Genomic DNA, 15,091 nt, shown 5'->3' with positions numbered 1-15,091 from the left:
AGTGTTGCCTTGAGTGGGAGGATAGCTTGGACTACAACGCCAAGACAACCAAACTCAATCAACCTACACCGATAACTGTAAACTAAACAATTTCAATCTTGGAGCCCTTAAAACTCTTACAGGTGTAAAAACTGTCCCAAGAGAGACACCTCCACGTCCAAGAAAACCAGTTCTTCCCAAGGGAAATCTGCCCCATCAGGATCACTAACTTCTGAACGAGAGGGCCCCTAACTGCACGTGGGCGGGAATCGGGAATGCTGAGCATCCAGCCTCGGGATGGGGACGCAGGTGAGACTCGAGGGTGGAAGAACCCTCCACCTTTCTACCGTCAAGCTCTGTCTGGGCCTGCACTCGCTTCTGCAGAGGCCTTTCATCGTGAGCACCTACGCTGTGGCCAGTCTAGGTGATCGGAATACAGAAACAAAAGCAGTGAGGAGTGTACAGTCACAAGCGCGCACAGGAGGAAGACTGCGGAGAATCGCTTCCACAATGGGATAATCGGGATTTTTCAAAGCAGGTAGAGTTGCTGGGAGTGACTCATTCAAGGGAGGCGAGGCACCCCAGCGGAAGGCTGAGGCAGGAGGACTGCCGCAACTTCCCGGCCAGCCTGGGCAACAGGATGATGAGTCGATGTGTCAAGGCAACAACAATTTTTTGGGGAAAAAAAAGGATATGGGGGCGTAGGGGGGGGCGTAGAGGGAGGGTGTGAGCTGGGGCAGCGTGCGGTGAGGAGAACGCTGGGGCCCTCCCGGCCCGCCGCCCGTCCGCACCTTGCCCAGCAGCCGCCTCACGCCCTCACAGTCGAACTCCATGGTCTGCAGAGTTGCGGTGCTCCGCCGCAGTCGCCGCGCCTTCTCCCGAGCCCGCTGCGAACGGAGGCCGCCGAGGCCCAAACCTCCGCAGAGGAAGGTCCCCGCCCCTCCAGTAGGCGGACCCCGGTAGGATGCACGCCAAGGCGGTGCCCAGAGCCAGACCTTGACGGGAACCTGCAGCCTAGGAGACCGCAGCGACCCGTCCCGCCCCGCTCCTTCCATTCAGCCGACCCGGGCGGGTTCTTGGCCCAGGCTTCGCCCGAAGCCGGAGATTGAAAGCAACCCGGAGCTCGGGGAACGGAGCGTCCTGCGAGACGGAAGAACACCTCGGCTTGCTGAGGGAAACTTAGCTAGCAAGAACCCATGTGCAAACAGGTGCAAACTGCGTGCGAGTTTCCGGGAAAGACTTGATTTCAGCTCAGAATGCGAACGGGGTGGTGGGATGCGGTGGAGTAGGGGGACACGAACGGACGGACGGACGATCAAAGGCAAAAATTGTAGCTGGATGTTCAAAATCAAAGTTTCGGAGTAGACAGGGAAAAATCGAGTGGAGTCTTGTTAGATAACTGAGCTAGTGAGGAAGATGATAAAAAGACCGAAAGGCCACGATGACGTGGGTAAGGAAAAAGTCCCCTCATTTATCTGGGTCTGGTTAACTTCTACTAAGAGTCAAGAATTTCGACATAGGGCTAGAGAGAAGGCTCAGCGTTAAGAGCCTTTGCTGCTCCTCCAGAGGACATGGTCTCAGCACCCACGTGACAGTCGTCTATGACTCCAGTTGCACAGGTTCTCACGCTCCCTTCTGGCCTCCACGGGCCCTGCATGCACGTGGTGCACTTACATACTTGCAGGCAAAACACTCATACACATAAAAATAAATTTAAAAAATAATTTTGACATGAGTGACCAAAAATCAGCTGCACAGAAATTATATTCTCTTTCCTGATAAGCATCACAAACAAGATTATTAAAATGGCTAGTAAGCGACGCTTAGGATCAGAACACATCAGCCTTGTGTGACGTATTTAGCAAAATGGCTTTCATTCTTTTGATCCGTGCCTACACGTGACATCTCATAAATCACCTTATAATATCACTTACCATAGGAGAATTCTCTGAGGAAATAAGCATACCGCCACATTTAAAAGTCAGTCTTGCCGGGCGGTGGTGGCGCACGCCTTTAATCCCAGCACTCGGGAGGCAGAGCCAGGCGGATCTCTGTGAGTTCGAGGCCAGCCTGGGCTACCAAGTGAGTTCCAGGAGAGGCGCAAAGCTACACAGAGAAACCCTGTCTCGAAAAACCAAAAAAAAAAAAAAAAAAAAAAAAAGTCAGTCTTATAGATCATCCTTAAGCCACATAACATTTTAATTGTGCCTTGTATTTTTGCTTAATAAACTGTCTTTTTCATTCTAACTTCTGAAAGTCTTTTGTGCAGCAGCACCTGAGGGAGATCCCTGTTGGTGAGGTTCCTCCAGCTTCATAGCTAGCAAAATCCATCTTTGTTTCTGGCATAGTGCCCTCACAATAACTTGTTAGGAATGCAAATTCCTGAGGCTGGAGAGACTGGCTCCAGGGGTATAGGACAACTCTGGCCTCCCAGGGTCCTGCACTCATGTGCATAGACAGACATATATATAATTTAAACAATTTAAATGCAGGTGGAGTGGAGAGATGGCTTAGCTGTTTGCTGCAGTTTGCTACTCTTGCAGAGGAGCAAGGTTCTATTCCCAGTACCCACAAGGCAGTTCACAACTTGTAACCTCAGCTCCAAGGAACCTGATACCCTCTTCTAGCCTCTTCAGACATAAGGCACTCTCATGGTACCTATACAAGCAGCTGAAATACTCATACACATAAAATAAAAACAAATCTTTATTTAAAAAAAATAGAGGAACTTTGAAGAACTTATTTGTTGACACAAATTGTATATATTTATTGTGTATAGTATGTTTTGAAATACACATTGTGGAATGGCTAAAATGAGCTTATCTAACATGAGAGATATAGACTTAATCAACCGGAAACTCTAAGGATAGCCTGAGAAAGCTGTTTGTTCTGGATGGTGGGGATGGAAATCAGGTCCCTAGCTCTGTGGCTGACCTTTGCTCCCAACTGCCAGCCAGGCAACCTGTTTCAGCCAGCCTTCCAGACAGTCCTGAGGTGATAAAGTCAGGACAGTGCAGTGTGGGGCTTTCTAAAGATACTTCTTAGGACTCTGGCTTGAGGAGACTTTCCTGCCAGAGGCTGGACCATAGCTGTAGTTAAGAAACTAGGTTTACTGCTCCTCACAGTCAGGGAGCAGGTTTGGGAGGGACATTGGTACAGCTCAGGGAGATGGTGTCTGAAGCTCTGTTGTGGGATTTGGACACTTGGTGGAAGGAAGAAGGAGAAGAGGCTTACTCTGGACTTCGTGCTCTCGGAAGCAGAGACACTGCAGTGGCTAATTTACCGATGAAGATCTTTTGTAAGATAGGCACACTTGACCTGGAGAGATGGCTCAGAGGTTAAGAGCACTGACTGCTCTTCCAAAGGTCCTGAGTTCAATTCCCAGCAACCACATGGTTGCTCACAACTATTCATTAATGAGATCTGATGCCCTCTTCAGGCACACAGGCAAACATGCAGATAACCCTATACATAATAATTCATACACATATAATAAATAATAAATCTTTTTAAAAAAAAAAGATAGGCACACTTGGACCACGAGAAGGCTGTCCTGCCAAAGCAGCAGAAGGATCGTAGCTTAGCAGGGAGGAGACTGTTTGGTGTTTCATTGTTTTCATTTCTGTTTTGACAAAACTATCAAGTGGTCCTGTTGTGTTTCACTTTACCATGGTCTCAGTGACCTTGTCTAGTGTTAGTATTCTGTGGGATGTCTCTGTCCAATAGAAGAATGAACTGATCTAACTTGAATCCACAGGGCAAATTCTGCCAGTACTGAGCTTAGCTATATGATAAGCATCTCTGCGTGTGTATGTAACAAGCTGCATAGATATCATATATGGCAGGGATTGCTGTTTTCTTTCTCAGGCCATTACTAAGAAAGAGAAGCCGCTGGAAGAAGGTTATGAAGAAAAGAGTGATGTAATCTGATTGAGCTTTTTTGTTTTTTAAGATTTATTTATTTGGGACTGAAGAGATGGCTAAGTGGTTAAGAGCACTGTCTGTTCTTCCAAAGGACCTGGGTTCAATTCCCAGCACCCACATGGTGGCTCACAACAGTCTGTTAACTCCAGTTTCAGGGGGACCCAATGCTGTCTTCTGGCCTCTGTGGGCACCAGGAATGAATGAAAGTAGTGTACAGACATACACGCAGGCAAAACACCCATACTGATACAAATAAAATAGAGAAAGGATTTATTCATTTTTATGTGTGTATATGTGGCTGTGTGCGTTTATATTCCCCATGTATGTATAAGTGTCCTTGGAAGGCAGAGGGCATCAAATCTCCTGGACCTGGAGTTACAAGCGGGTGTGAACCATTTGATATGAATGTTAGGAATCTAACCCCAGTCTTCTGGAAGGGCAGCCAGTGCTCTTAACTACTGAGCCGTATCTCCAGCCCCAGTAATCTGACATACTTTTGATCCCATAACTCTACCTTTTTTAATATAATATTTTATTTAAAATTTTTTTCCTTCCCTTTACATACCAACCTCTGTTTCCCCTCCCTCCTCTTCTCCTGTCCCCCCTCCTCCACCTACTCACATCCTACCCCCATCCCCTTCTCATAGAAGGTGAGGCCTCCCTTGGGTAGTCAACACAGGCTGTCATACCATGTTGGGACTGGTCCTAGCCACTCCCTGCTGCATCAAGGCTGAGTAAGACATTGCACCATGGGGAATAGGGTTTAAAAAGCCAGTTTGTGTACCTGGGATAAGTTCTGGTACCCTTGCCAGGGGACCCACAAACAAACACATCAAGCCACAAAACTTTCACCCACATTCAGAGGGCCTAGTTCAATCCCATGCAGGCTCCCCAGCTGTCAGTCCAGAGTCTGTGAGCTCCCATTAGCTTGGGTCAGCTATTTCTGTGGTTTTTCCCATCATGCTTCTGATCTCCCTTGCTCTTACAATCCTTTCTCCCTCTCTTCAACTGAACTCCAGGATCTTGGCCAAGTGCTTGGCTATTGGTCTCTGCATCTGCTTCCATCAGTCACTGGATGTAGGTTCTATTATGACTATTAGGATAGTCACTAATCTGAGTACAAGGGAAGGCTAGTTCAAGCACCCTCTCCACCATTGCTGTGAGTCTTAGTTGGGGACAATCTTGTGAGTTCCTGGGGTTTTCCCTAGCTGCAGATTTCTCCCCAACCCCTTAATGGTACGCTCTGTCAAGATATCTCTTTCATTGCTCTCCCTCCCCATCTCTCCCCCATGTCCCCATATCTCATCCCCTCCCCTCCTCTCCCCTTTCCTCTCCTTTCCCCTCCCCTTCCCTTTATTCAGTTTACCTAGGAGATCTTAACCCTTTCCTGGGGCGATCCATGTGTGTCCCTCTTAGTGTCCTCCTCTTTACCTAGTTTCTCTGGGGCCATAACCCCCCTTTCAAGTCTATCTTACAAAAAAAATCTATTTTACAAGCTGGATATAGTGGCACCCACTTTTAATCCCTACACTCAGGAGGTAGAGGCAGGCGGATGGATGTCTGTGAGTTCTAGGTGAGCCACAGATACATAGTGAGACCCTGTTTTGGGGGCAGAGGAGCCCGTCTTACAGAAATAAAAGTACTCAAGATTGGAGGTTGGGGAGAGAGTCCAGTCAGTTATGTGATTGCTATACAAGCATTAAGGACCTGACTTCATTCCCTAGAACCCACTTAAAACAGCCATGCTTGGTGACCTCATCCTGTAATGCTAGTGCTGGGAAGGTGAAGACAGATGGGTCCTTGGAGCTTTGTTAACCAGCTAGTCTAGACTAATCAGCAAGTTCTGGGAACTCAGTGAGAGACTCTGTCTCAAAAATAAGAAGGTGGGAGGGCTGGATAGAAGGCCCAGTGGTTAAGAGCACTGACTACTCTTCCAGAGAAGAGGACCAGGGTTCAATTCCCAGCACCCACATGGTAGCTAACAACTGTCTGTAATTCCAAGATCTGACACCCTCACATAGACATACATGCAAGGAAAGCACCAATGTAAATAAAAACAAATAAATAAAGTTTCTGAATCTATTTTTAAAAAAAAAACACAAGAAGATAGATTTCTAGCACTCACATGGTATCTCACAACAATCTATAACTCCAGTTCCATGGATCCAATGCCCTTAACTGGCCTCCACAGCACTTCATGCAAGTGGTACATAGGCATACACACAGTCAAAACACCCATATCAATAAAATAAAGAAAACATAAAAATTATCTGGAGAAATTTGAAAGGTATAATAATAATGGTGGTAGCGCACACCTTTAATCCCAGCACTCAGGGGTCAGAGGCAGGTGGAACTCTATGAGTTCCAGACCAGCCTGGTCTACAGAGTGAGTTCCAAGACAGTCAAGGCTACAAAGAGAAACCCCGTCTCAAAAAACAACAGCAAAAATAGTTCAATTCCTAGCACCAACATGGTGGTCACAACTGTCTGTAACTGCAGTTATAGGAGCCCCAATGCCTTCTGCTAGCCTTTGTAGACATCAGGCACTCAAGTGGTGTACAGACAGACCTGCAGGCAAAACACCCATGCACGTTAAATAGAACAAAATATAAAAGTTAAAAAAGAAAACACAAAAATGTACAAGTGGTCTCCAGAACCCAGCAACTGAGGCAGAGTTCACAATACTCCTTAGAGGTGGTCAGAAACATTTCCATTTTGATGGTGGTGGTACAAGACTGATGATATATTTTCCGAAACTCAGCAGCAGTTTTTTTTCCCCTTCACTAAAAATGAGTAAGTTTTATCATATGTAGATTATACTTCAGTAAACTTATCATTAAAAAAAGAAGAGAAAAGAAAAGATCCAGGTGGTGGTGGCTCACGCCTTTAATCCCAGTACTCAGGAGGAAAAGGCAGGCAGATCTTTGAGTCCAAGGCCAGCCTGGTCTGCAGAGTGAGTTCCAGGACAGCCAGGGCCACACAGTCTTGAAAAAACAAAACAAAACAAAAACAAAAACAAGACAAAAGAAGAAGGAGGAGGAGGGGGGGGGGAGTTAGACATGGTAATGCATGCCTTTAATCCCAGAACTCTGAAGGCAGAGGCAGATGGATCTCTATGAGTTTCAGGGCAGTCAGGGCTACACAGAACTTGTCTAAAAGAGTGTAGGTTTTGTTGTTTATTTTGAGACAGGGTCTTGCTATACAGCTCTGACTGGAAGGGAATTTACTAAGTAGCCATGCTGGTCTTAGACTTCAGCGGTCATCCTGCCTTAACCTCCCTAAAACTGGGATTCCATGGCATCACACATGGTTTTGTAAGATTCATTTGAATGACTTGGGTGTATTGTTTCAGGGAAAACAAGTTTCCCAGTCATATGTGAAGTATGATCACCTTTAGCAAAACAATTTAGGGACAGTACCTTCTGTGTCTTTGGAGTTGCATGCATGTAGAACTATGGTAGAGTGTGTACGTGGAGGTCAGACATAACAAAATGTGTTGCTATACTTGCCAAAAATGAGATCTTTGATGATGTCTGAGTGAGCACCTAAATTCTGAACTAGGGGCTAGATCAGAATGAAACACGTGGGAAAAGGTGTAGATTGTAAAGGTGGGGTTTGGGTGTAGACCACTCATCTAGGAAGTTTGATCATAAAAGGAGATTTGCCACAGGACAGTTGGGAAGAAAACCATTGTGCCAACTGGAGGCTTTTTTTGGGAAAAGGCCAGGGATTCTTTTGATAACCTAGAAAAGAGGACCAGTGGAGAACTGACCATGGGTGTTGAAGAATATAAGTACCAAGCGATTTTGAGGAAGTATCCCTCCTCTTAAAGGAACCCTGTCTTAAAGATAGGAGAGGTCCTGTAGGGATAAAAATAGAGGTAGATGGAGGAAATGGATTAGGGGTTCAAGGACAGTGTTGGCTATATAGCAAGTTTGAGGCCAGCCCGGAATTCATGAGACCCTGTCTCAAAATAAAGTAAAATAAAATAAAACAAAATAGATGTATCATTTTCCTAGACCTCAGTTTGTTTCATTGGCAGCTGTCAACAGTGTTTCAGACCTGTTCTCACATCAATAGTGTGCCCTGGTGCCCCCTGGTGTAAGTCCTGTGGGCTTTCTGAGCTTTGATTTTCTCCCTAGTGAAATGGGGTTATAGTGATCGTACCTACCTCATGGTAGTGCTGTGCAGTAAGGTACACGAACTTACAGTGCTGAGGTACTGTCAGGGGAAGTATCTATGGCACGTTGAATCCAAGTCACATGATCAGCGATGTCACAATGCCTTCCCAGACTCCGACTTCTTCATTAGAGAGTCTCGGATCCTTTAGAACAGAGGAATGGAACTAACATTTGACACGTCTATCAACTGGAAGGTTTCATGAGTTCGCTCCTTCGCCAAGATCTCTCACTGTGTGATTGTAGCTCAGAAATTATTTTTCTTTTGGTGATGATCGTGCTGGGCTGGATGCTTTTTGTTGGGCTCGCTTTCTACATGGGTACATTTCCAGAGGCGATGGTAAGCACCAGCCTTGCATCCCTGCTATATCTGGCTTGGTCTCATACTCCCATCTGGGGTTTCTGACCAAGGAGGAAAGATAGCTGAGGGTTTTTAACAACAGAAAGTCAGCATGTGACAGAAATGAAGCCAGTATCTTCTCATCCCATTTGGGGTATCCTTCTTTGGAGAGTTTAATAACCCCTCCGCCTGCTTGGATAATGTCACTTGTATCCTAGCTTTATGGCATTTTTATAGGTCTTCTTCTTCTTCTTCTTCTTCTTCTTCTTCTTCTTCTTCTTCTTCTTCTTCTTCTTCTTCTTCTTCTTCTTCTTCTTCTTAACAGCTTTTTACAGTTCTGTTGGTCACAGTGACTAACTTCAGAGTTTCAAGCCAAGTAGATGAGGAGGAGTTTCTGTTAGGGACATTGGGATGGGGGCATTCTTTGAGCATTCCCTCATGGGGTCAATGAGTGGGGCCATGTCTACCTCTAATTTTCTTTCTGACTCAGCCTCCAACTCTAAAGTGGAAAGAGAGGTTGCCTGTTTGGGAGAACAAGACACGACGAAGGAGCCAAGCCTTGGAGGAGGAGCTGCTGCTGTGAGTGAGTGGTCAGTCTGTCGGGCTGGGTCCCTCGGTTCATAGAATGCTCTAACACCCTGCAGGCTCCAGGATGCTTTATCCTTCGGGAAACAGGCAAACTGTGGAGGGGAACGGCTTGAGACTTGTGTAAAAGGAGAAGACTCAGGGGTTCTGCTGGGAAAGCAGGTGGAGAACCAGCTGCCTGTCAATAACCATGCCTCACAGGGTTCCTTCTGAACCAATCCCATGTATTAGTCCATTCTTTCTCAAACACTATTCTATATCAGCATATATTAATTATATACAACATTTTATCATACACACATGTAAGTTACATGTGTGGAGCAGACTTTGACCATAGTACCCCCTCCTCTTTGCTTTTGTTTTCCTCCCTCATCTCCCTTCTCTTCCTAAATGGATCCTTTTCTTTGTCTCTTCCCTTTTTGAGACAAGGACTCACTATGTACCCCTAGCTGCCCTGGAGCCCACTATGTAGAGCAGGCTGGCCTCAAACTCGAACACGGAGATCCACCTGCCTCTGTCTCCTGAGTGTTGGGGTTACAGTCACGTGCCACCCATACGTGGCTCAGACTGAAATGACTAAGGCAATAACATCTTGTCACAACTGTGCTTGCTTAGACACTTCTCAGCTTTCTATCCCATGACAGCCATAACAGCCGTATCTGGCAACACTTTTGTCTGTGACCCTGACCATGGTCCAGACAGGCTAACTAGAGTAATTAACGTTTGTACAAGCTAAAACATAAAACTGAAATAACGGAAAGGAAGTGTAAATCAAAGATAATGTCATGTGGTATCTTGAAAACATGCTGCGTTTTGCAAGAGAACAGATGGTACGAGGCCACCCCAAATCCTTCACTGATGTGACCCCCCCCTCCACTGACGTAATTGTGGCTTTTGTCTTTAAAAATGCTGTACTCCTGAGCTTGGGCACTAAGAGACATTTTGAAGGCATAAGCCTACTCATGGTAGGGCCATTAATAAGACTCATATGCTTTTTTTTTTAAATGTTTATTTATTTATGTATGTATATAGCATGTATGACTGCAGGCCAGAAGAGGGCACCAGATCTCATCATAGATCGTTGTGAGCTACCATGTGGTTGCTGGGAAGGAATTGAACTCAAGACCTCTGGAAGAGCAGTCAATGCTCTTAACCTCTGAGCCATCTCTCCTGCCCAACTCATATGCTTTTAATTGGCTTAATGAGCATGGTTGTCCATAACTATCTTGCATGGATCATTTCAAGATGAGTACTTTTAATGCCCCTTCTAGAGAATTGTGAAACTAGAGTTAACATAAATTTGAAATCAAGACCTAACTTTGCAAATTACTGCGTGAACTTGAGATGTTTAAATCCTCTGAACGTCAGTTTCTTCATTGGTACAATGGGAAATATTTAGGCTTTTTACTATTTTTGTGAATATCACATTTGAGTGTGTAATGCAAAGCCTGAAAATTAGTAAACTACAAATTTGACTAAGTGAAATGAGAAGCTATCAGTAAGCATTTATTGGTGACAGCGGCCTCGGGTACACACACCACCACATAACCAGCTCATTGTTGTGTGTGTGTGTGTGTGTGTGTGTGTGTGTGTGTGTGTGTGTGTGTGTGTGTGTGTGTGTGTTGGGGGGGGGCGGTGCAAGCCAGACCTGTGAACATCTCCCACTGGAAACAGAGGGTGACACTCTTTCAGCAAACCTCTGCTGGGCTTCCATCAATCCACCCATTTCATCCAGATCTGCTTTTCAGAGCAGTTGCCATTGTTAAAGCAAGTTTACTCTTGGTAGTCTTTTACTTTTTTTTTTTCTTTTTTGTGGTTTTTCAAGACAGAGTGTCTCTGTGTAACCCCAGCTATCCTGGAACTCACTTTGGAGACTTAGCTGGCCTTGAACTCACAGAGACCTGTCTGCCTCTGCCTCCCACGTGCTGGGATTGAAGGCTTCCATCCCCCCCCACCCCCCACCCCCGGCTTCTCTTGGTAGTCTTAATTTGCTGACTCAAGAGCAGGAGGATGGTGGGGGGGGGGGACTGCTCCAGAAGGCAGGGGATGGTAGCCCCAGCCCCAGGTATAGTAAGAGCAGGAAACAATAGCTGGCTTCTCCCCCAGCCTCACTGGTTCAAAGCCACCAGATTGTGTGGGTGTGATAGAAGTGACATTTGTCTAGCCAAGCCACTGCCACAGAGTGTGACTCTGAGCCACTGAAATTATTTTGTGCTTGTCTCCCTCGCTGTGAAAGAGCCCCATAAGCAGCCGACATCTTCATTCTGTTCCTTTCCCAGGGAGGTACTAGGAGGTTTAGCCCACTCGAGGGCTGGATTGCTGTTTTACAAAATGCAAAACTTATTTGCCTAACAATAGCCTAAAGCTGTTGTCCACCTAGTTTGTTAATTCCCCCAATAAATCCAGGTGGTTTTGATGTGTTATTCACAACAACCTTTTCCTGCCTTTATCAGTTTAAGCCAATACGTATCTTATCATGTAATGGCTTACTAAGGTTCTAAGCAGAGGTGTGAGAGTAGCGGCCTTTTGAGGTTTCTTTCATCCAAACATACCTATGTCCCAGCCAACCCATTGCTGCCCTCACCCTTGAGGCCCTGGTGTCACAGGAACTGATGTCATAATCGGTGTCTGAGCTTTGCCTGCCAAAATGGCCATTTTAGTTTAGACTAGACCACAAAGTTCACCAGTCAGGAACTGCCATGCTGGGCCACCCACCATCTGGTCTGGAATGAAGCCAGACAGATTCCCAGGACTCTGCAAATAGAACCAGGCCTTCCAATAACCACTCCCTACCATCACCAGCCAAGAAGGCCCACGATGATCGTTGTCTTATGGATGGTTCTCATTGCAGGAACGATGTGGAAGGGATATAAATATCCCCCAGGAGGGGTAAGTGTACTTTTGACTTCTTTACTGCCAAAGAGTCCCTGACATTAACACAGCAAGCATGAAAATCTATCTAACCCTAGTAACTTTAGAAACAGATTCTCTTCAGTATTTGAGAAAAAGATCCCATAACTTACCTGCTTCAACTGTTAGCTACTCTACTTAGAACTGGGAGCTTTCCGGGTTCCTTTCATGTACATTTAAAGAGCCTAGGATGATCTGGAGCTAGCAAGGCAACCAAGATTGCCTTGGTCCTTCCGCCTCCACCTCCTGACTGCTGAGATTACATGGTGTGGGGATCAGACCCAAGGCCTCCTGCAGCTACCATGTGGGGGTACCACACCCAGGCTTCTCATGTGCTTTCTTACACATATGTTATTTTGTAAAGACCGGAGGTTAAGAGTATTTGTGGCCCAGGGTCAAAGTGAATCTCCGTAATGCTGACAAGACATTCAAAAATGTTGAGCCTTCAATATCATTTCCTACATCAGCCCACTTCTGAAAACCAACCCAAAGTGGGGTTCTGGGGGCAGACATCTCTGCACTGTCAGTTCCCACAGTGCTGAACACTTCTGGTGGAGAGCATCAGAGCTTTGGGTAACAGGATCAGCCTCCTCCTCCAGTCCTTGGCAACCGCCTCAACCCTATACCCTAGTGACACTAGAGCCTCCTGAAACATGCTTTTTTTTTTTTTCCCTTGCCAGACCCCTTTGGAAGTAAACAAAGATGACCCTGGTGAAGTCATGCAGCTATGAAGATCACCCAACTGCACAGTTCCTGTTGTAGGTTTCACATAAAGTAATCGCACATTATTTTGTCATATTGTGTCGTTACCACACTTTTTAAGATGAACAGACAGCCGGGCGGTGGTGGCGCATGCCTTTAATCCCAGCACTAGGGAGGCAGAGCCAGGCGGATCTCTGTGAGTTCGAGGCCAGCCTGGGCTACCAAGTGAGTCCCAGGAAAGGCGCAAAGCTACACAGAGAAACCCTGTCTCAAAAAACCAAAAAAAAAAAAAGATGAACAGACAAAGACAATATTCTCCTAACAGAGACAGAGGGTGAGCTGATAGGTGGGAGAGAGTGGGTGAAGACCAGGTCCTATTCATTGAAGCCTGTAAGGCTGAAACACCTCGTTTAAATTGTCCCCTGTTGGGTAATGATAAGTAATGATTTTAGACCCACTTCTTTTTTGGTTTTTCGAGACAGGGTTTCTCCGTGTAGTTTTGGTGCCTGTCCTGGATCTCGCTCTGTAGACCAGGCTGGCCTCGAACTCACAGAGATCTGCCTGGCTCTACCTCCCAAGTGCTGGGATTAAAGGCATGCGCCACCACCGCCCGGCTTAGACCCACTTCTTATATATTACATCCATAATCCAGAGTCCAAAAGTAAAAATTACCCCACAGGGGGCTTAATAGAGGAGAGATGCTAAAGTATTTTAATCCTCACCCAAACCTGCTGAAGATGGGTATTGGCTTCATTTTATAAAGTGACCAAAGAGAAGCTAAGAGGCTCGGGTGTCTTGCCAGCACAGACCTGGACACAGTAGAGATGCAGATGCAGGCTTTCTCCAGGAACACCTTATGTGCTAAGGCAATGGTCAAACAAGTACAGTGTTGCTCCCGAAGTATCTCCCTCACCTGAAAGGCAAAGAAGTTGTCCAATGATCCTTTTAAAAGATATATTTTTACTATTTTAATTATAGGTATATGTGTGGGTCTGCACTGGAGTGCAAGTGCGCTTAGAGGCCAGAGGCCTCTGATTCCCCTGGTGTTTGTTACAGTTGGTTGTGAGCTGCCCAATGTGGGTGCAGGGAATGGACACAGACCCTCTGCAAGAGCTCTTGGGTAGTTTGTACATTAGCCTGACCCCAATGATCATTTTTAAAACATTTGTAGAAATAAAACCTAACTTCAGCTCTCAATATGATGCAGTGAATTTGAGTCCAGGATTGGGAGCCTAAGCATAAGATAAGCCATTAATAAATCAGGAGTCTGAGCTCTGGGATCTTAAACCCTCTAAAAATGAGAGAAGTGAGGTGGTGGTGGTGGTGGGGAGGCGGGGAAGAGTATTTTGATGACTGATGGTTCCACTGTTCAAGAGAATAGACACGTCCAGCAAAGCAGACCTGTAGTTTACACAGAAAACACTGGTTTTTGGTATTCTTACCAAAGAGGTAAGAGGTTCTGCACCAAGAGTTATGTACGCTATGTTTGCATGCTCACCTGAGAACAAAGGTCAATGTCTGGTGTCTTCTAACATTCTCCACCTTATTTTTAAGACAGTCTCCCACTGAACCTGGAATTTGCCATTTGATGAGACTGGCTGGCCAGCGAGCCATGGGAATCCACTCATCTCTGCACTGCCAAGTGCTGGAGTTACCGATATATATCACCATGCCTCCCTTTTATGTGGGAGCTGCAACTCTGAACTCACTCATTTGTGTGGCAAGCACTTTACACAGGGATTCATTTCCCTAGCCCCTAAGACTACACTTCCTATGGAGAGGAAAATGAATTCAAAGTCCACAAATACAATTCTTAGTAATTTAGGACTCTAGACACTATTAGTACTTCTTGTACTTCTCACATGACCTAGACTCAGCATGTTGTAGTGGATCAAGTTATCTATATTCTCTGTATGCATGGGTGTGTCCACTAGCCTCATGTACATTCCTAAGGGTTCATCTTTTCAATATCACCCATCCATCTGTCCATGTATGTCTCTGTGAGTGTATGTACCCAGGGAGGCAAGAAGGCATCAGGTTTCCTTTTCTATCACTCTGCCTATTCCTTCCAGCAAAGTCTCTTTCTGAACTGGAAGCTTTTGTTTTCTAGGCTAGGCTGGAAGCTAGCAAGCCCCAGAAATCCTGTCTCTGCCACTGTCTTTTGGAGCTGGGCTTACCAGTGGGTGTGGGGTGCTTTTTGTTTTGTGTGTGTGTTACATGTTACTCTAACCATTGAACCATTTCTCCAGCTCAAGCTCGTTTGTTATAGGTGATTTGAACCTGATAATTCTGATAAGAATTACATACCAGTTCTGCTGTTTTTCTTTCAATTCAATAAACCTTCAAAACCCCGAGCCAAAGCTAGATTTCATTGCTCTGACCACTTTCAGTTACTATTTAAAATTTATTTTGTTTTGAGTGTTTTGCCTGCATGCCTGGTACCAGCGGAGATCAAGAGAGGGTGTCAGATGCC

The 15,091-nt window shown here is 45.7% G+C and overlaps 2 protein-coding genes across 4 annotated transcripts in view; one reads left to right on the top strand and one right to left on the bottom strand.

Moving 5' to 3' along the window:
* Window positions 1-1,161, bottom strand: part of Uevld (UEV and lactate/malate dehyrogenase domains) — a 36,901-nt gene extending 35,740 nt beyond the window's left edge. The window contains exon 1 of one of the 2 annotated variants that reach the window (XM_052761710.1): window positions 771-1,161. In XM_052761710.1, coding sequence (XP_052617670.1) covers window positions 771-1,034 — 264 coding nt within the window. In that variant the 5' untranslated portion in view covers window positions 1,035-1,161. The remainder of the gene's footprint in view (window positions 1-770) is intronic. The other variant, XM_052761709.1, reaches the window with a different exon arrangement.
* Misfa (mitochondrial sheath formation associated) lies at window positions 1,074-14,972 on the top strand. 2 transcript variants are annotated; one of them, XM_052761712.1, is made up of 5 exons: window positions 6,970-8,421; window positions 8,912-9,000; window positions 11,858-11,895; window positions 12,597-12,674; window positions 14,173-14,972. In XM_052761712.1, exons 1-3 carry the CDS (start codon window positions 8,284-8,286, stop codon window positions 11,877-11,879), a joined length of 249 nt encoding a protein of 82 aa, XP_052617672.1. In that variant the 5' UTR covers window positions 6,970-8,283; the 3' UTR covers window positions 11,880-11,895; window positions 12,597-12,674; window positions 14,173-14,972. The 2 variants fall into 2 exon arrangements, 1 of the variants encoding a protein (XP_052617672.1); XR_008223044.1 differs by lacking the exons at window positions 6,970-8,421; window positions 12,597-12,674; window positions 14,173-14,972 and adding an exon at window positions 1,074-1,187 and having other exon boundaries at window positions 11,858-11,879.
* The last annotated feature ends 119 nt before the right edge of the window (window positions 14,973-15,091 follow it).

This window comes from Peromyscus californicus, unplaced genomic scaffold (assembly GCF_007827085.1).
Source record: "Peromyscus californicus insignis strain IS unplaced genomic scaffold, ASM782708v3 Scaffold_4__1_contigs__length_199733344, whole genome shotgun sequence".
Lineage (NCBI taxonomy): Eukaryota > Metazoa > Chordata > Mammalia > Rodentia > Cricetidae > Peromyscus > Peromyscus californicus.
Note: the sequence above shows the minus strand (reverse complement) of the source record. Positions and strands in the feature narration are given on the sequence as shown.